The sequence below is a fragment of the Ciconia boyciana genome, chromosome 17, assembly GCF_034638445.1.
Source record: "Ciconia boyciana chromosome 17, ASM3463844v1, whole genome shotgun sequence".
Classification (NCBI taxonomy): domain Eukaryota; kingdom Metazoa; phylum Chordata; class Aves; order Ciconiiformes; family Ciconiidae; genus Ciconia; species Ciconia boyciana.
The window spans coordinates 10,124,583-10,147,177 of NC_132950.1; the positions used below are offsets into that span (position 1 = coordinate 10,124,583).

The following is a 22,595-nucleotide window of genomic DNA, read 5'->3' on the forward strand; positions in this document are numbered from 1 at the left end:
ACATCTTTAATTTGGTAAATAAAAACGCAGTAACTTGAGGCTATGCAATCATGTGGAGGCCGAGTTGTAAGAAAATGAACTGTGTTTGGCCATTATTTCTGTTTAGTGTAACACTGAAGATTCCTCAACTAAACATTCACTAATCGTATAATGCAAGGGAAATAAAATCCTTTCTAACTGGCAGACAGAAAATGGCAGGAAAAACAGAAGTGTCATGCATGTGGTGGTTTATTTTGCTTTGCTTTTTATTCAGTACAAAAAGTTTCCCGGATGAGAATGGAAAGCTTCCCAGCTTCAGTTGCAAGACTTTCAACCTCGTTTCTGACCTTTTCTCAGACATGTTCCAGTATAATCTGTAATCTACTACAGTCGGAAGAGGAAACAGCAGCGCCCTGGTGAGAAACGCTGCCTTGTGACCTGAATAGAGAACCCTGCGGAAGCAATGCTGGCTCACAGAAGTCGTTTGGAAGAGCTTGACAGACAAACTCAATAGCATCCCGAGAAACACACTCAATACCATGAGTGCTAATTACTGCCAAAGTAGGCTTTTTCTTTCACGTTTTGTTTTATTCAGTCAAACGTGTTTTATCTTTCTCTGCAAAACGTTATGCATGTTCTTCGAAAAAGTCAGGAAACTAATTATTTTAGTTAATGATCGCTCCTAAATTAAAGTTACATTGCAATTTCCTTGAATTGTATCCTACCAAATCTAGCCTCATTTCACACCCTAACCCTCAATATTTCCAATACAGTCAGACCCATTAAAGAAAAAATACTATCTATTAGCTACAGCATGTATGTGCACATGATCGGGCTACTTGGAGCAAATTTTTCTCTCAGCTAAACTGGTGCAAGTCCAAAACCTATCACTAACTTGATTCCATTGAAATAGATGGGAGAAAATAATGCAGCCGGTTGTTTTCATAACATTTAAAACCTCTTGATATTGAACCTTTCGAAACACAGCTGCACTAAATCTCATGATTATCCTAAGAAAGCAGAACTTTCTCTCTGTTTGCATCCAGGCAAGGCATGTGATGGTGACAGGCGAGCTCATCAGTCAGAATACTCTGCCGAGACATGCAAGCGCCAGTCCAAGTGTCTCAGCCACTGATGAGACAGAGTCCTCTGCCCTCTCACCCGGGCTCCTTGAACTTCAGCTCTTCCAACTGCTCATCAGCGTCATCCACTCAAAATCTGAACACGGCCTCATAATATCCCTTTCCTCCTTCTGAAGTTTCTCTTTCTTCTACTGTCTTCAGTTTCAAAAACTGTGTCCCTCAGTTATAAGCCGTCCCACTGATACCCAAAACCCTCCTCTTGTCCTTGGCAAATGTTAGAAGAGAGAAGGAACTGCCGTCACCCCTTTGCCGCCCATTGTCTCTACCTGGCCAAAGATGGATTATGAAAGAACAGGTCAAACCTCAAGCTGGGATTTGAACCTGTCATTTACTTGTACAATTAGTGATGTACGGCTGGCCATTTTGCCTACCTCCATGCGTATTTCTTCTTTTCCTGCATGGAAAAGAAATTACATTGACAGTCCAAAGGAATCAAAAAGGAGAGGAAGCCACTTCTGCCAGAACAGTGACAGTGTCCTGGGTCCCATGGCACCTCTCACTAGCAGCTGTGAGGATATCCATAGTGTTAAAAGCCTTGTGTAAAACATATCTCCTTGAAAATTTGAAACAAATGTCTGCTTCTTCCCTTGCCGTTTCCTCTCCTCATTTTGTACAGATACCAGTTTGCTGTCCTCAAAGAGCTGTGCAGTAAAGGTGCCTTGAAGCATTTCCTTAGAAAACAACCCCTCCACCACCACATATGCAAGCCTCGCCTAATAATCATCTTTCAGGATTTATTTAACTAAAAATATTGTTGGTGCAAAGCTCAAGTCCATTTATGGGCAAAACTCTCCTCGAAGTAAAAACAACAACGAAAGTTGATTGCCAGCTGTTGGCTCCAGGCTTTGCACAGCCATAAAGCAGGCGGCAGCAGTAACACTTCAGCTGGTCTGCTCCAGATGGTGGTTACCAGCAAAATCAGCCAAACTGGCCTTTCTGCTCTTAGGTCACCTCCAGTAAACGCCAGCCACAGGCAGGGAGAGGTCCAGACGTTGCCATCCTATTTGGACTGGACCTTGCACCTTCAGCTCTTCACAGATTAAAAGACTGCAAGATTAGCTTCTTGTAACTACTACGGGTATAGCTACGGAATATTTTGCAAACAAATGCGAAGGTGCACTGCCCATTCTCCCCAACGCGTGGCCGTAAGCCAGCTCTGGACCAGAAGCTGTGGCTGTAGCTACCACAGGACTGGACTTGAGTTTGCAAACTCTTCCGAGGAAAGGCCTATGTGAGCTCCGACTCAACGCTCCACTAATGAGGTTATCATACAGGCAGCTTCTAGGCACTGTGTAGAGACTCTTACTCCAATTTCTTGCACATGGGAATTTTACTAACACTGCCTGCTGGTGAATGATGAAGCGCTTGAGAAAACAAGTATGCATTATTACTGCCCCTTGTGATGTCTATCAATCATAATTCATATCAACACAGTTTTGAATTCAACGCCTTCTTTCAGGGATGACTCTGAGACGCTTGAGCATTGTGAACTTTGGAAAATGTGGGGGTGCCAGACTTCCCTTCCAAATGATACAGAATAAAGTGATCTTCATGAACTTAATTTTTTTGTATTGGGAAAAACTGGTCAGCTTGTCTTAGAAACTGCAAATGACTGGCCTGGGAATTTCTGAAGGACGCCTCTGTATGCAGCTGTGCTGGGTGAGGAGATAGGGAAAGTTTAACAGCAGTCCCTTACCCAAAGGGCTTAGCTTATTAGAATTTAGTATTGACGATAAACTACATGCTACTACATTTGTGGCTTCCCCCCCCTTTTTATTGATGCCTTATTTTCCCTTGCTCTAGCTGCAACAATTAGCACAAATATTTTCGCATCTGAATCCAATCCAGGTTGAACACACAGTATTTATCCCAAGTTATGTGGAAAAAAAAAAAAGTACCTTGAGAACCACTGCATATGAGAACTTGATAATAATATCCATGGATAATTATAATAAATGGCTTGTCTGAAACACCCATAGAATAGGAACTGAAGTAAAGCATAGCAATCTCTCTCCCTCTTCCACCCACCACACACCCTCGGCAGCTCTGCTCTTTTACCCATGACCGTTAAGGACGTTTTCTGGCTCTGTGACAGCATCGTGACTCAGGTCATGAGAAGTGTCAAAGATGCATTTCCTTGAGATGGGAAAAAGCAACTGATTTTAACAGCCCACAAAGACTAAGCAAAACGAATACGCCCAATCAGCATATTTAAGGGTAAAGATAAACCTTTTAAAAGATACAAGTATATTTTATTTCCAATCTTAATGCTTACGTTTCTTTCCATAAAGTGTTTACATTTTTCAGACTACCAAAAACGCACAGTTGATTTAAATGCCTTACTTAAGAATAATAAACTGAAAAAAAGACAACAAGAGCAGCACCCATTTACTGCATAATCAATCACCAACCATATACGCAGGGAATCTGATTCAGACTCGTGCAGGCACGAGGGATCAGCCCTGGATTCCCTTTCAAAAGCAGCAGCGGCTGTGCCCCAGAATACCCACTGCCAGGGGAAGCAGAAGGTGTTTGGGCTTGACCTCAGCAGGTCCATCAGATAAAATGGTTGTTCCCACCAGCTCTTGTCCCATTCCTTTCCCTCGCCGGTTACTGACACAGAGCTTCACATGCTTTCACCTTCCTTCATGCCAAACCTTACTTGTCATACAACACCCTCAATACTTAAACCTCCTCCTTTAGCTGATACGGTCTCTTGAAAAACTCTAGATTCTACTTTCTCACCTTCTGATCAAACATACTACAGGCTTGTATCAGGTGAGCAAAGCTACTTTTTGTCATTTCACTGATCGCAGCTCCCTCAAGCCACTTACATTCCTTGACCCACCAACAAATTTCTGGACCACGCTGTCTCCCCTGCACTAGACCTCTCTTCTCCCGACCTAATCCCAGCCTTTTCCCTTTTGTGCTTTGGACATGAAAACCATTCAGAAAACCTTTCCTGCATCACTCCTTCAGTGACCAACTCTTTCCAGCTGGCTTGTTATTTCAAAGCTCAATCTTAGTGACTGCTTTTATGCTGATCACACTCATTTCTCCTTAAAACACTGCTCAGCTGTATACAAGCGTATCTAGTCCTCTGCACGGACACATAAAGCATCCTGAGAAGCCATAAAGCAATTGAGCGCATTCCTTCTTGTGCATCACTAATATCGCTATTTATCAATTTCCAATTGGCAAGAACTGCAAAACCCTATCAAGAGCGATGCATAATCCGCAGGATGTCTTTATTACTCGCGATGTACGAGAAGGAAATACACTAGCCTGTCTTTTATATACCTGCTTAACTGGTGAGATATGCAGATGGAAAAACATCATTTTACTGTAAATTAAGAGGAAATAATTGGGGGAACAATTGAAATAACAATAGAATCCCAAAATGTCATTTTATTAAGTCATTTTCGGAGAAACACTTAAAAATCCAGTTACCACTTCTCCTTGGACTCCCTCAGTACATGCCTCTGACACATCAACACTTGACTCTTAGAAATTTTCTTCAGTTTGATGTTACCAAGACTGAAATCATCCATCTTGACAGGAAAACTTCAGTGGGACGCTCACATCTGTGGTAATCCAACTCCTCTGCCTTCCACCTTCCTTCCACCTCGCGATCCATCTTTGACATCGCCGTCTCCTGTGCACTACCTATTACTTCCCCTCCGCCTGTCTACCCACAATCTTTCTGAAACAGTTTGCTTTGACCACTGCTATGGCATTTGCTGTGCTAAATCACTCAGTCATATATTTTTACACTTCATATCTCAAGAACTGCAATTCCCTTCTGGTATCAGTCTGCTTCAATTTTCAATTTATCTGCAATACTCGCAACTCCTTTTTCAAATATGAAGGCAAACATACATTTGCCCCAGTCTCAGATCTACAGTGTTTACAAAAGCCCACTTCTAAAACACTTTATGTACAGACACGAACTTCCCTTGTGATAGAATTTATCAGTCTACTTCCCTACTTATCCGAAGGGAATGGATCTTTTCCTTCCACTTCAGAAACTGTCCAAAATATACCACCCACTTCTTTCACTCCACTGATTCTCTATCCATTACAAAAAAAAAAAAAAAGGGCAAGCTAAAAACACAGCTCATTTACAACCAGTACGCTCCTGGCCGGTGCCCAAACCGGTGCTTACGGTCAGCTGTTCGTACCTCTTCTCCCCTGCTCTACGTGTGTAACCTGGGGGCTGCCGCAACCGCCGGGCTCCGCGGGACTTCTGCGTGCACTTCCACAGCCAAGAGGCTTCGCATAACCCTGGGACCTTTCCAGAAGGAAGTAATGGTCTCTAAAAGTCGTTAGCAGAAATTTTTTTTTTTTTCTTCCCCAATCACCTTAAAAATGTAAAGAGAACCTTCGAATGACAGTGTGAAATCAAGAGAATCGCTACGCATTTTAAATGCAGCCCATTGCCCAGTGAATGTGGAGGGTTTATACAAGTAGCTCGGCGACTGCAATGTAAATTCTTCCTGCGTTCATAAAAAAGAAGGTCTAGTCTTATTACCACTATTTGGCGAGTGTTTGACATCTACTCGAAGATAACCAGGACCGCCCTTAAGAGCTTGTTAGGAGTCGTCGGCACGAAAGAAGCGCTGTCTAACCGCGATGCAAACTCTCCCAAAGGACAGAACCGCTCTTAAAAGCCACCTAGCAGCAGCCAGCAAAGCACGGGGACCCCTCCACACCACAGCGGGCGAGGAGCCGGGGGCGGCAAGGCCCGCTCCCGCCGCCCCGCCCCGGCCCGGCCCGCCCGCAGGCGGCGGCATCGCCGGGAGGAGGGCGCCCCCTGCAGGACGTCCGCGGCCCGCGGCGGCGGGCAGAGGCGGCAGCGTCTGTCAGCACCGCTGAGGTGAGGGCAGCGAGCGATGAGGTGGGGGGGGGGGGGGAAGGATTTGGAGACAAATTTAGACTTCGGGACGAAGCTGGAAAAGAAATTCTTTGAGAGTGGGTTTAAGTAAAAAAACAGGCAAGTGTGATGCCGCGGAAGAGTGCAATGATTAAACAAATAGGAACATTAAGAGCACATTAAAAAACAAAAAATAATCGGGCCTGTTCTGCAGCTTGCTTTATTGTTCCTATACACTTATAAAAACCATTTTCTGCCGAGAGAAGCTACAGTTTACCCAGAGAAAAATTAAAGCTTAATAGAGACGTTTCAAACAACTGTTTTCAACTCGTGTTTACAGCGCCAGCTCTTGAGTTAAACTTTGGAAAGGAACTGCCCTCCGGTGCTTTAAGTTATTATACAGTTAATTTTCTTTGAAACTATTTTTGTCTGCCTGTCTCTAAATAGGTGGTTTCTTAAGTGAGTGTTACTTAAAGGAAACCAATCTGTTTTTCAGGAAGGGCTGATGATGTCAGTCCTTTCAACTCTGCTTTCCCATAAGAATTCTTCTAGTAAAAGGAGTTTCACTCTGGGAAATAGTGAAAAGTAACGTGAAAATATTTAAAGCATCTCAGACGGCATGTTTCTCAAATTTCTAGTTTTATGCTTGGATTTTAATCATGTTGTGATTGTAACAGATGATGGAAAAGTGAGAGAAAAGCTTTCTGTTTTTTAAAATTAAAAAATATTTTGCCATGAAAAATGTGCTATACTAAAATGTTTATAGGGAGCTAAATATGAGTCTGAACACAATATCTACAAAAAACCATGTTTTTTCCTAATTCTAAATTTATGTACCCCATTTCAGCATAGGTATTAAATCTGAAAGAGAACCACCGTGTATTACGAATGGTCTTTTGGCTAAACTACACCATCCAAACAGATACTTCAATCCCCAACAAAATGACAAGACAAATTCAGAGAGTATCATATTATTACTGAATGTTTTAAGTAGGTGTGGATGTGTAGCCATAGGTCCAATGTGTGCTTAACTTACTACATTATTGTCTGTTCTGATACTGGAAATCCCTGTAGTCAACAACAGAAAAAACCTCCTAGTCGAGCTAGAGAGACTTTAGCTTACTGGTGGGGCAAGAAGTAATGATGATAACATATGGTAAATTTTAATTTGCGGAATAAAAATATTAAGTTATATAGAGCTTTCAATCTTCCAAGTAAAGCATTACATTTTTACAGCTAAATGCTCCTTGCTATTTACATATAGGTGTCCTGAAGATAACAGGGGATACATTTGCACAATCAAGGACATAGTTCTGTTTTAACCACTCATCCATTAATCCACGCACTGTACCTGTGAGACAGGTAAGTACCATAAACCCCATTTTATACAAGTAAAAAGGCCACATAAGGCCATATTCTACCCTAATGTTTAGCCCCACAACCAACTGATGTCATAATAGTCTTATAATAGTAAAAGCCCATAAAAGGATCCCAACCTAACTCAGATATTACTGACAACGCACGCTGGCAATCCAACGGAATGACAAAAATATAACCTCGCTGGATTAACAGACAGAATAACCCAAACAAAATCTGTGTTCGCTATAAAAGGTGCAAAGGAAATCTCTCTTTATCATCCTCTACTTAACAGTTTACTTCATTCTGCAAAAAAGAACAAAGCCAAACTATGATTCATTTGGAAATTAAATCATCCCCACCCCCAGTAAAGGCTTACACTGTATGGGTAAACAGTTCGTAGGGTACTCCGAACACAATGTAAATAGATTGCCTTGCTGCTAGATACATAGCAAACAGTTTCATTTTGAAACTAGGAGTTAAAAAACAAGTGAGAAAAATATTACAAAGCCTGAACTCTGAAAATATTTACAAGAACAAAAGCTAATCACAAGTTAACATCGATAGGTTACAATTGCTAATCAAAAAAAGAAGATAAAAAGCAAGCAGTTTGCTCACAGAAGTCCGGTCTTTTAGCCTAAGGTTGTAGCAATGCTACTGTAATGCAACAGAAATATTAGCAGAAGGATTAACAGCAGTTTTTCTAACTTAGGGCTTATCGAAACGTTTCTAGATTGCAAGGAACATAAAAGGAAAATCATGATGACACGACTCCACACAAAAAAATCCTCCAGAAATAAAACCAGTTTACCACAATCTTCTCTGAATTTATCACTGAATCAAAAATTTGTCCCAGTGCAATGGTGCTCTCCGGGACATGATCTCTGGGTTTATTTCCATTATAATCAGCTGCATTTAGAGGGATGATCAAGGAAAGTGATAGTTATTCTTCTTGAAGAAAACTACGAACTTCAAGTAATTCCACACACGGGGAACACAGAGCTTATTATTCATGTTACACAGTAGAAAGCTGATAGACAAAAATCAGCTGAAAAAAAGTTACCAAGGGCTACAGAGTGAGTTTAAAGTAAAGCGAAGAATTAAACCCAGAACTGCTCTTTTCTGTTCTGAGTACTGAGTCCTGCCACCAGACTGCTGTAACTCCTCCAAACAACAATAATTTAACATTATAATATGATAAGGAGCTGTTACAATCTGAGTAAACACATCTTAGTTCACAAATTAAAATAATCACCGGTCTCTGGATAATTCAGCTGCCACACACGCACACAAAATCCCTCCACTGAAAGTCACTGTGAACTTCAGGGGGTTTTTCCAACTTGATGATAAATGGCTTTTTATAAAAGGCATAGAATATGGTTCAATATCCTGCCTGCTTCAGCCAGGTAAACTAAAAGATTACTGAAATGAAAGAGCAGCAATAATATTACTAAAAGCACTACAATATTTTACCAAATTGATTATTTTAAACCAAATTATTTTGTCTTTTTTTTCTAAGATTTTTTTGAGGACAACTCTGCTAACTCCTCCACACAATCCCTACAAATTTCTCATGGAAAATTTTCGTATGAAGGGTTTGCAAGTTACCAACACACAGTCTTAGTATGTGTCCAACTTCAAGCCCTTCTACACCGTGAGTAAGTGATGAGCACAATCTGCGTGAAGATAACCAGAAACCAAAGTTACCCTCCTGCCTTAATTCTCAGCGCCCATGTGCAGCCTTCAAATGGAGCCAATTGTTTAAACAGAGCTAATTTTCAAGCAGTGATGACTGCACAAAGATCTTGAAAACAACCTGATTTATTTATTATATTTCAAGACAGACATTTGAAAACTGAAGCCTTAAAACTCTTGAGACACTTCCATAAATGCTGCTCCCTTTCGCTCAGCAACTCATCCATGCGTGTCCTTCTCCTACCTAGAAAATCTGTCCACCACTGAGGATCTTACAGCAAATGAAACTGCTGTTTCTTCTTAAAAAAAAAAAAAAAGTGTCAAATCTATTCAAAGCTTCAAATGTACCTAAGAGTACTGTAAAGGCAACAACTTACTGCAATTTCCCTTGACAGAAAACAGAATTGGTTGGATGAAAGCTACACAAATTGATAGTTCCTTCCTCTCCTCTACGTGATGTCAACAGTTAAAAGGGATTGGATGTGCCATTGTAAACCTTCACAACACTCCCCAGCCTGTTTCAAGCCTGACATGCTGAGCTGCTGTACAATGATGAGAGAGAAAGTAAAATGGTAGATACACAAATGTCTCCAAGGAGGAGGAAACTACAGATCACGTTTTGGGTGCCTTCCAGTGGCTCCAGGCAGAAGAGCATGGCTCCAGAACAGCTACGCAGAAAACTTTGTTTGGAAAAGTCCAAAGAAAGGAGAAAATACAGAGGCTTCTTCTGAGACAACTCTGGTTCCCTTAATAATCAACAAGTCATAAAAATGTTCCTTTGATTCAGAAATCCCACAAAGGTTCTCTCTATAGCAGCAAAGATGCTGACTGTGACAGCACACAGTTGGGCTTTCACAAGCACTTCTAATCCTACTCGTAATTAGGGAAGAGGGACTGTTCCCTGCCATTTTTAATACTCTTAGACTGGAAAAGGGTGGCTACCCGTACCAAACTGCTATTTAAACTTTCACTTCAATGGAAGCTGTGACTTACTCTTAATAGAAAGGAGGGGTAAGGATGCAGGAAATTCTGAGTCCAAACAAAGCAGCTTCCAGTACAGACCTCATGAAAGAGAAGGGCAAAAAGAACAGCAAAGACGAAACTGAAGAAGCTGGGACAATGGTCATTTTTGAACCTTTTTTAGAAGTTTCCCTTCACGTCCTTTTAGTTTCTCCAAAGCACATCCACCACAGGAGTAGGATGTACAGATCAATTCTTACAGATTTTTTTTTGCCTTTGTACATTATTTGTCACATTGCTCACACACACACACATACAAAAAGTGGTCAAAAATCTATGCTATCAACTCCATACTGCCTAGTTTCCACATTTCTCCTCAAACAGTATTTATTGTGGATATCCAGATGTGCTTCATGATCATCGAGGCTGATGAGCAATGAGAATTTTAGGTAACTGCATTTGAATCTAGACCAGATTACTGACCTTGTGCTAGATGGAAACAAAACTTGAAACCCGAAGACCCCAAAACTTTCAGTTTACAGTGGAAATTATTCACACATCTGCAATAGCATAGTTTACTTAAGTAGGCTGCAAAACTAGAACTATCTTTCTGAAGTATTTATACCTTGGCTCATTCTTGTAATACCTGTATATGTTAAATATGTTTGCACAATACCTGCAGCACCTTATTTTATGAAAATCATTTTTTAGTGGCACAAACTATGTGGGCAAATAGAATGAACCAAACCAGTTCTTGCAATCTCCAGTAAAATCAACATTTCTGTGTTCAGGCTGTTAGCAAATACTGCTGAAACGTGAAGCTGGAAGTCTATGACGATCTTTAGGCCAGCACCTCCAAAGGTATTTAGGAACCAAATCTTTTTGAGCCAGGCAGCTACACAGCACGTACTGAAACATCTTAGAGGACATGGGCATTAATGGCTCAAGGGGAAAGGTTTCCCAACAGTGTAAGGGGGAGGAAAAAAAAGAAAAAAAAAGAAAAAAGGATTTACCATGGAGCGGTGAGCCAGACGGGCTGCTTGACAGGCCTGGAACAGGGCTACAGCGTCCTCCTTGTTTAGATGTCAGCTCTTGCTCGATCTCTTCCAACCCTGCACTCTTTTGGAATCGGCTCATGCGATTTACCACCCGGGGTGACATGTGTGTTCGGACACAGGGCTGGCCGCCATAAGGATTGATAGGAAAAACATGAGAAGTGCCACGAAGCGTGCTGACCACAACCCAACGACAGTCATGGCTGAAGGAGATATCCTGTACCTAGAAAACAGGAGTGAAATGGGAACGTAGTCACCAACGTGCACACATCGTACAAAGGAAATGGACTATCATGTTTTAAACAAAGACAAATCTTAACTGGAAATGTGAATAAAAACCCCAAGTTTAGGCAATAACTTGAATTTTTGTGTATATATCAATGAACTTAGTATTCAGTATATATTATAAATATAAGCTGCAGTATAATACCCAGTTCCAAAGTTTGTGTACTTTTCAGAATATTCTGAGATTTTTCTTTTCAACAGGCCTGAACTTATGAAAACAAACCATGCTGCAAAGTACTACAGAAAGCCACAAGAGCTTGGTGTAATTTTCAGATAGAATTTACTTCTAAAAGAGTTGGGAAATCATTTCGATTACATGTTTTGTTATTTGCTTGTTTACTTTAATTTTTAGAGATTACCCAAAAAGGGGAAAAGGGAGGGATGAGAACAAGAGAGACATCTCACCACGGGGCCTGATTTTGACAAATACTGGCACTCAAAACTGTATTTTAAGTCAACAGAAATACCATGTCCTACATAACTTAACAAACCAAAAATCAATGGCCAGTATTTTCAAAAGCTGTCTATAATGGTCTCTAATCCTGCTACTATCACTTTATCCCTCAGTGGAATTACCACTCATCTAGGTATCCCTGGACCTATGCTATTTTTTGGTTTTAAAATTTTGTCAAGAAGAAACTGAACAACTTTGGCCATTTCTCTGTATAAAACCACTCCATTTTACACATAACAATCTTTATTAATCAGCTATTAAAGTCCCAGGAAAGACCCCAGTTAGATTTCTTCTTATGCATACGAGTACTTATCCGCCACTTGAGAAACGCAAGTCTTATTTTAGCTTGAAACGGTCAGTCTTGAAGCAAATATAAAAATACAGTTAAATATTTTCTACTATAGTTACTGCCTGCATAGATCGCAGATATGAAGTCCAGAAGGATTTAATTCTCTTTTAAGTGTGCTTTACACGAAGCTTTGATGGAAAGCAAATTCTTGTTCCTCAAGGAATGCTTTAAAAGAGAGATTAAAGTTTGTTTCCAGCCCTGTACTGGCAGACAACTCAAGAAAACAAGTAGTCTAGGTTAAAATGATTTATCATAGAAAAAAAAGTCCTAAAACAATTCTTCCAAAAGTGTTTTTAAAGGTAAAAGCTGACTAAAAAGAGCCACGTACGCAAGTGGGATTTAACACAGCAAACAAACATATAGACGAAGGATTAGTTTTCATTATATTATTAAACAGCATAAACTAAATAAAATTCTTCAAGATTTCACTGAAGCCAGTTTTACAATACACTAGGTACTCAAATTGGAGTAAACACTGATAAAATCTTGACAAATATTCCAGAAATGCACTCCAGCTATTCCAGACAAAAGCAGCAAGTATTCATCAAAGTGCAAGTTTCCAACTGAGCCCTGAAGCCTTTGAGATAAAAAAAGGATTTAAATCTTGTGACTTGTGACAAGATATTTGGCTGACAGACTGTCACGACACAAAATGCTTCATCAACATTACATAGATAAACTAAAAAACAGCGCTACACACCTGCTCTTTTCACTTACGGTGACATACCCAAATGATCTGCTAATGATCCAGCTCAACAATCTCCCCCAAATCTGACAGGTTTTGCACTTTCAGTGATTCTGGTATTACTGACATAAAGTCACAGCACTTAGAGCTCCTAGTTTGCCTACAAAGTGTTTCACCTTAATAGATTGCTCAAAAAGGATTAGAGACCCCACAGGGATTAACAAGAGCCAAAAAAAGAAACCCCAAAGCCGTGGAGTCAGAGAAAAACTATGGCACCAAGAGTATTTAAATACTTGCTGTTTGAAGAGGCAATTTCTACTGGTCAAAATCAAACATAAGAACTGTATACAAATTGCCATTCTCAGTGACTAGAGAAAGATCATCAATATAATAAAACCATTAAGGCTGTTGGAATGTAATTCCAATCCCATCAAAGGCCCTGTTTTCTAATTTCTAATAACATGAAGAATGGCCATGTTTGTCGTTAGATGTCACCCCTCTGAACACATCACTGTTTTCCAAATATTTGTCATTAATTTTAGATCCAGCCTAAATTCCCTTCCTGATCTCTAAAACCATCTACCTGTCCCAGCCTCAAGAAAGCAGCTTTTCTCTTCCTTCCTCTTTGCTGTTCTGCTCACTCACTCTAAACCTCCAACACAAGTTTTTTCTGTCTTCCTCTATAGTTCCATGCTCCTTGCAGAAGAGTGTTCTCCCCTGAAACCACAGCCATTGGGAAGGGACTTTACAAATCTCCCTGCGCACTGGCACCTTTCAGCTGTATTTACAGGACAGACTCAGGCCGCCTGTGCCTCTTCAATCTCTTCCCTCCTGCACTTCAACTGATTTCACAGCCAAACTCTTTAAATCACTGCTTTCACTCACATCTACCACGTACCCTCTCTTACCTTATGTTATTTGGTAGAGCATTTTTAGAGGACGTTTCTATGAGATGATAGAGAAAAAAAATTGTATCTTGCTGTATTGCATAACAGAAATGTATATGCTTCTATATTAATACTCAGTTTTCAGCAGGCATCCTTAGGATTATGCTGTTTTTTCTTAAAAAAAAAAAAAAAAAAAAAAAAGGCAAACATACAACAGCCCTAGCATATGATAACTCAAGCCAAGAAACTGGGAAATGATCATTACAGGATGTTTTTTCTCAATGTGTAAACATTGCACAGAAAAAAACTATCCCTGATCTTCAGGAAGAAAGTCTGGAACAAGGTAATCCAAACCGCCCTCTTTAAAATAACGATCACAAACACTCACTGCAGTTGGAGAGTGGCTACCATGGTCATGACTACTTAAAATATGGCTGAAACCACAGAGGCAGAGAACAAACAGGTTTTTTAAACTCAGTAATAATAAGCAAAAAAAGTGTTGACAGATGAGCGTGAAATGAATTAAGATTTATAGGAATACAGCTATGAAAGCCTACTCAGCAGTGACAAAAAGTATTCTGGAAGCTACTGTTACACATGCAGGAATTCTACCTATCTCCTACCAGCCTCAAAAATGGCTTCGTTGGTCTTTCACAGATAAACGATGAGTAGCAGTACAACAGACAGTTCAAGGAGGTAATTCAGATAATAGTTCCAGTGTCATGCAAGGGCATGAATTAAATACGTTCATATCGAAACAGCACAAATCCATCTGTGCAATGCAAAGGAGTCTGTAACTTTCCAGTAGACCTGGAAGAAAGCAGTAGACCAAGCTGAAAGGAGAATGTTCATCACGGCAGACTCAGAAATGACTTCAAAAAATCAGCTGTGTGTGTCCATGAAAAAAAAAATATAAATTATCACATCAGCCTTGCTGCTATCCACCACACTGTTACTGTACATTACACAGAGTTCTTGACTGCTGATAGTATAAACAAACTGCACAGTGGCCCATTAGTGGTTTTCAAGTTTATGCTAAGCGTTGCAATTTATTGCTGTCCTTTAGGTTAATGTACTATTATTTCATGTATTTATAATATATTTCTGGATTTGTTGTTAATTATGATGTAATGTTTAGATACCAAAGATCAATCAAGACCCCATAGTGTTTACAGCTATATGTTAATAAAGTACAAAGTACACTAGATCTCTCACGATGCAAAGTTTATCCTATAGCTCAAGGTCAACATCAGATTTAATACTCACGTCTGTATTTCAAAATTTTATCTATTCCTCTTCTGTCTGTGCCAGTAAAGGGAATTATTGACCTGAGATTTTGTTTAACTCGGGAACCCTGAAGATATCTTCAATTGCAATACTAAATATTTTTGTGGGAACGGCAGTGCTTTCTCCTAGCTTTACTACCATTTCTCCCTAGTTTGTGAGCAGTTTGGTTACTTAAGCTTCAATTTCTTGCATATCCAAAAGTCTCGGTGAAATCACCGGATACTTCAAGGTCCTCATTAGAAACACCAAAGCCTTTTCTGGCCCAAAGGAATGCACTTAAGACAACCAGAGGATGTTATAACAGCGTGCATCCTCCAACTCGCCCATGGCTAAACCAGGTATTCTGTGACTCCGGTCCTACAGGACGTCTACAGAAATTTTGTCCATATTTTATAGACTCTTCAGCTTGCTCCACAAATCCTAATCAGTACTTGTCAAACCCAAAAGGGGTTTTGGGTGCCCGGGCACCTCTTATATTACTGTCTACTGCTGACTCTTCTCAGTATTAATATTATAACTTTGTTGAAATAAAAATTCAGTACCCTCACAAAAATTAGCAATAATATTTTCAGAATAATGGACAATATGACTACTTTTCTATCAGAGACAATTAAACAACATTTCAAATATTCTGGTAGGCTTTAGCATGACTGGGAAAGAAATCATCCAGTACTTCCACGGAAAGGAACTAACAGTCTGAGCAAGGTTTTCTTAGCAAGTGCTAGGAGAGAAATCTTTCAATAAGCATGTATTATACAACGAGTCCTCCACCATGTGGCTTCCTTTAGCTTTGTCATTTCTCTCACCTTCACCATTTGTTTCTTGCAACCCTTTCGATCAAAGCATTCACTTCTAACCTCCGTAACTTCTTTTCAGTCTTACACTGTCTTCTCCTGTTTTCCTTCAATTACTCTTCTCCTATGCTTCTTTTTAACTTCCACTATCCTATTTCCCTGTGTTTCAAACACTATGATGTAAAAACCTCCAGAAAACTGAATGAAAATTGAGCTGCCATGTTCCGAGTCTGACCTGAGCGAGACAGTAAGGTAATTTAATATATGGAGTCCTACAAGGACATGTCATGTGTCAACAGCCCTACTAAAGATCAGCTTTCTAGATTGTACAGATCAAAACATTATTTCTGATATTCTGAAAATCTGGAGGAAATAATCTGAACCGAAGGCTTCAAAGCTGGCATTCATTCACTTATTCTGTACGGCAGAAATCCGTATAAGTTTTTGCTGTCATTCTTTCCTTATTCCCACAGCTTCTCCAAATTTAAACACAGTGTTAATTAGAACATACACACAAAATAAATAAAATAAAAAAATTCAAGCCATAACTGACAGAAAAACAGAAGTAAGGGCAGCACACAGAAAATTTATTTTAAAAGCAGTTGATTAAAATGGGATAGTCAGAGGAATGGCTGATTACACAAGCAATCCCACAGGACAGGCAGTGACCTTGTTTACCACTACTCTTGGGAGTGACTGACAGCCCATACCCAGCCTCTGTATTTCAGGGTTTCTAAAAGTTAATATTGTACTGACTTGCTGCACAATGCTTAAATGTATACTATCCTTTCTTTTCTTAGAAAGGAGAAGGAGCTTTACTGGGCTATCACAGTACCTCCCCAGGCAAATGCACTCGTGAAGCGTGTGCATAATGCAATAGTCAGAAAACAAAGCTCACAACACTGAACCATGTATTTTCACAGTGATCACAATAAACTATTAAAATGCATTTTGATCTTCCTAGGGCTCTTTTTTTTTTTTTTCCTAGTGCCCCGTTTTCAGTTGTGGCGAGTTACACCAGGAACAATGTGTATATTCTTGTGCATTTCACTGCATTAAATTAAACTTCAATAGTGAAGTGAAACAACAATAAGGCATGACTAGCATTACTACTACAGGAACCTAACCCAGTTTCATGCACACTATGCAGCGTCACAGAGAAAACATACCATTATTTGAAGGACATGACTTAAGTATTTAATTATGCTGTGCAGGGAGATGGCAGAAATAAAAACCCAATATCATTAAACAATGAGAAAGAGCAGCAGTACTGAGGAGGCAAGGGTCAAAATAAATTAGAAAACTGGTCTGTATTTGAATTTTTTTGGTTGGGAAAATTAAGGAAATGATGTAGCAACAAACACAAATGAAAAAATAATAAAATCATAGACTACACAATATGATTTATCAGACCCACATAGACCCAACTCTGTCTCCTTGAGTCGTCAAAACTGATTTCAGTTCTGTATAAAAACAATGGCAGAATCTGGGCACAGCGAGACATTCAGGTAGGGTCCTTCAGCCCGAGTAGTTGCTCTCTATTAATAAATGAAATTGCAAACGCCACTCTGCTGAGAGCTCCGTCTCCTCAAGATAGTAAAGCTACTTCTAATTGCAGTAGTTTCTTACTGTCTGCTTTCATCAAAGACTGATCAAACTCCCTAAATCGATCTTTATTATTTCAATACTGTCCCCAGATTCTTCCTTAGAAATAAGAAAATCTGTCTTGGAGAGACTATTTCAATAATTGCAACTACATAACTATGTCAAAAGATAGGAAGAAATTTCTATTAACCATGGAGATTTACATCAAATGTTTTTAAGCTATTCCAATGTTTCACTACCTGGACACAGTACGTGACACAACCTTGAACAGCCTCTATGAAATCACGTCACAAAAACATTCATGCATTCCCTAGAAAAGCGTAAAATTGCACATGTTCCGTGGCAGCCCGTGCTGGAATGTTTTTATCATTCCCTCTGTTTACCTATGCTGACTGAAGTCAGTTATAACAGCAGTTTGAGAGTCAGAATAACAAAAGTCTGACAGTGTAAAAGATTACAGAGGACTCTGGCCACCAGCCCACTGATGCTATCATTACGTTTGTTTGTTCTAGGTTGAGATAATACTGTTTTCAGGGATTTTTTTTTTTCTGTTTACAATTTCAGATCAAAGAGAAAGGATCATCAGGTGACAGTCTAACTTTCATCTGCAAGTAAATGAGCTTCCTCAGTTCAGAACATGCTATAGCTTTATTAAAAACCTTCCAAAATGCTCTTGGATAAAAATATGAGTGCAGTAAGCATTGACTTACAATGCAAGAGCTGTAAGACAAGAAAATGTGTCCTTAACCAAAATGTGCACCACATACACATGCACATTTTTTCCCTTTACAGCCGAATTGTGCAAGCATGCACTCTCCAAGAGCTTCACTTCTCTCTGGTATGGTTAAATACAACCAGCGCTTGCAATGAACCTTCACGATGTAACACAGTGCATCAAACATACTGGGTTTTGTTCTCTTAAGTTAAAAAAAAAAAAAAAGCTAAAGCATAAGTGGCACTTAAAGACTAAAATATATTAATCCAATGTAACTGAAACAGTGACTTCTGTCTGTGTTTGCAGAAAAGTAACTTTGAATGTTGTGACCTTGGGACTCGCATCACTCAAACCAATAAAGTATCTGAGCACTTCACATTCTTTCGTGGCCATTGTCCTCGCAATTCCCTTGTGAGACAGAGGTCCACTTTCCATCTTACCCCATCTTCATCTGAGTCACCCAGAAAAGTCAGTGGCTTTGTTAGGGACTGCGTGATTGTCACAGTCCTGACTCAATGTTTTATTCAGCACATAAGGCTTCTTCCTATATCTGCTGCTCAAAGTCAGCAAATACAACGTAGATTTGCAGTAACAACACTTCAAAACTCAGTAGCACTCTGTTTCATTGTTCAAAGCATGCAGAAAGAGAAAAGGAAAACCATGTTATGAAGACTAGCTGTGAACAGTCAGGGAGAATACTAATACTTACCCTTAATTCTGTATCAAGGGGAATGCAAACTCAAAAAATCTACCTTACCAAGCCCAGTACCTAAATCTCCCTCAGCATCATGAAGCCAACACAAAGCAGGCTGGCAGGGCAGACAAGCCCTAAAAAGAAGGTCACTAACAAAAAAACCTGGAAGATGGCTAGCAGGTGCCTTTGGACACCGATCCGGGGAAAAATGACCGTCAGTTGTCAGAAAGTGCCTATGATCATATATTGAATAGATACTGAATACCAGCACAATCTGCTGTAAGCAACACTTCAGTACAGGGAAAGCTTATCTGGTGGGGGAACTTGGAACAGCCTCATGCCTTTCTCCTCCATCCAACAGAAACATTACAAATAGTGTAAGTATAGCTATCGGGATAGACTGTCAATGCAAACACAACATTCCGTATTAAAATCCATTTTCATTTTTCCTTTTATAAAAATCGAAGTCCAAAGTCTCTGTTTTATCCCATTCGTTAAGGGTACGATTTCAGTGACACTGTCTGGTTGGAGTGGCCAACTCACTGCAAATGCTTGGCACAAGTTCTGCTTTGGCTAAGGCCAAGATCCTGATGTCCAGGGAAGGAGATAAAACCCCTATAGATCTCCTTCCAACCAGCCTCTCTATATTTCAAAAATGGTCAGGAAAAGGTAGAAATGGTCTTTCAGACTGAAATTTCTCAACCCCAAACCAAACCAGAATTTGTCTAGAATTCAGAAAAATTAATGCATGGCGGAGCATATATTCTTTAGTTTTATTAAGTCAAAGTAACCGTAGGGCTAATACATCTGACTCAGTAGAAAGACACGTGGGTGACTTAGAGACACTGCTTGATTGCAGTAAATCGATCAGAAAACACCATTATTAAATCAAAACACTTGCTTCTTTTTCTTTAATACACATTAAGCGTGCAACTTAATCCACTTAAGATACTTCTGTATATGAGTGACAGAGGGGACTTCCTGTCACCTTCTCTTAGGAGACACATGAGAAATACTAAGCTATCGGTCTGCCCTCCAACCACTAAAGACAAGGTAAAACGGAGACCAGGAATTCTGTAGCCCTGCAAAAGGGGATACTCCGGGGCTGATAATCTAAACTGGGTGAAATTACAATTCAAACATTGCTGTAACACCAGATATACCTGTCAATACTTGGAACACCAATATATATATATGGTTCCCAACTTTCTGCTCTCAGAGTGAAATTGGTATGCCATGTATTCCACAAAGCATACACTGCAGATCCAGCACTTCTTGGAAAAATCAGTCTCACAGTGTACTCCACGTACAGTCAATTTGTGCATAAGCAGTGATCGCATACAGGGAACTTCTGTGTGTCCAGCAGCTCGGACAGAGCATTCGGACAAGTATGTGAAACTTTTATAAACATTACCAATGCACCAGTTCTTTGCCAATGAACTAAACGGTCTTATAGTATCAGTAATAAGTATTTGCAAGAAACATGCTAATGGATCACAAGGCAAGAAAAGAAAAATCATGCATCAGACTGTGAAAGAGGGATATTTTGGGAAATATGTGGCGAAGCTCTATCGGCCAGAATCTCGCTTACGAAAGCAGATGATTTCAGTACAGGCATTAAAATACCACATATAACAAGGGCATAATGATGATGATTAAACAATTTATAATGGGTACTAGCTAAACAAATTTTGACACTGATAATCACTCATGTCCATCAACACAAATTAGGACTTTTTATAGCTCCAGTACAGAAGGTGACCTTTAAGACCATTGGCCTTGATTCACAATTAGCTTCAAACCAGGGGGGGAAAAAAAAGAAAAAAGTCTGGATGCAAACGTATAAATACTATTCTAACCAAGAAAGGAGGTACAGAGGCTTCCAGTGTGTGTCTCAGAACATCTGCATGGAGAATTTTAAATTGAACAGTCTCCAAAATTCTTGTTTAATGATACTTATACAGGAAATTCACCCAACGAAAGAATAGCACCACATACTACTCTTCTCACTAAACAAGTACTGTTATTCCAAAAGAAAAAGTAAAACCATCCATCGTATTATGTAAATATTTTAAATGATAGATGTGTATTGAGAATCACGGGTACCAATGTGATATTGTTGCTGGATAGTTTAATTATCAAGGGAGTTGTGAAATCCCCCAATACGCCTCAGACTGGTTAGAATTTTCTCTATTTTATACCATTCCAAAAGCTATACTGTTCACGTCCCAAATGAAAACTATGTGGCAGACTGGGAAAAGACTTTACTATGTTGATTCTGAGAATTTTAATGCAATGCTTTCACAGAGATGCTAATAGTATATCCCCAAAAACGTGTATCAATAAAGGTTTATTCTCTAAAACATGTTATATTTGGTTTCAAATGTATGCCTTAAAAACAAATGCATCAGCTGTAAAAAACAGAATAACATCTTTGTTCCTAGTGACTGGAGTCCTATGCTTCGGTTTTCAATATTGATTATAAGATATTTCCCATTTTTTGTATGAAAGTAAACCAAAAATAACTCTAAAACATTAAACACATTATAATACATGCTCAAATAGATGACAGAGCGTATGCATACATACAGCTCTCAATGCCCTTTATATTATTTATAAAAATTACTTGTAAGTACTATATATACTATCCCATATGGACAGTTTTTCCCCCTTTCCTCTCATTTTCCAGCCTGGCTATTCCTTCCTATAGTAAACCATTGCCTATAATAGTAATTACACTTTTCCAGAACGGTAGCAGCAAAGCTTTAGACTGTTTAAACTACCAGTAATTTAAATTCACACAGATTGAAACATTATCAACCACTATTACATTAAATAAAGCGTTCAGATTCTACTTGTTACAAAGGTAAGGCAAAAAACTTAAGGGAAACTGCACAACTTATAGGAAAAAAAATGGTTTGAAGGAACTATAATCACAGCACCACAATAATCCAAGTTTCCAGCGTCAGGGTCATAATCACAGTGCCCGAGGCTTCTCTCTGTCACACTCGTTTACATCCACCAGACTGTCACAAGTCTGTGCTTTCAGTGTGTAATTGCATCAGCAAGTGCAATACTCATTTCTTACCCTGTGGTGACATTTTTATTTATGTATTTAAAACAGGTTCTTCAACAGTTACTCACTGATACAAAGGTGAGGCTCTCCTTATGCCTATAAGCACTGCAGTGGAGGATTCAAGCATAATACACTGCACCGCTTCTATCACAGCAATGCTGGCAAAAGTGATCTCTTGCTTTTTTCCACTTTACCAGTGAATCAGTCTACTGAGCATTTGCTAAAATATAATTTCAGACTCTTTCCCCCTATGCTAATCTAGCCTAATTCAGTCTTCCATCTTTAAGAGTGGGATTTTTAAACTGGGAAGTTAAATCTGTATCACTACAGTCTCCAACAGGTTCCCCCACTTCGCTAAAGTGTAGATAAAAGTTAATCACAGTCTTTTGATTAACTCTTCTTTTCAACTCTTTAATTGTCTGTCTTTGGCTTTTACCACCAAAGTCAAGCAAACCCTGACAGCTGCTTCACAGGCACTAGACAAATGTTTAACATGTTACACGAGAAAAGGTTAAGTACAAACACAGCTAATAATCTGGGCTCTTTGGAGGTAGTGTCATATCTGAATAAATCTGACAGCACCTCATTGTAAAGGGCAAGAATTTATTATTGTCCAGGTTAAACGCTGTGCTCTTATCCTTTCTGTGGCTATAACATAAGAAAGGCTCTTTGTGTGCTGAAACAAACATTAAAGTGCCAACATA

The 22,595-nt window shown here is 39.4% G+C and overlaps 1 protein-coding gene across 13 annotated transcripts in view; it reads right to left on the reverse strand.

Annotated features, from left to right (window-relative positions):
• Positions 1-22,595, reverse strand: part of BCAS3 (BCAS3 microtubule associated cell migration factor) — a 375,222-nt gene that overhangs the window by 242,410 nt on the left and 110,217 nt on the right. For all 13 annotated transcript variants that reach the window (XM_072882059.1, XM_072882067.1, XM_072882058.1 and 10 more), the window contains exon 15: positions 11,019-11,283. In XM_072882059.1, coding sequence (XP_072738160.1) covers positions 11,019-11,283 — 265 coding nt within the window. The remainder of the gene's footprint in view (positions 1-11,018; positions 11,284-22,595) is intronic.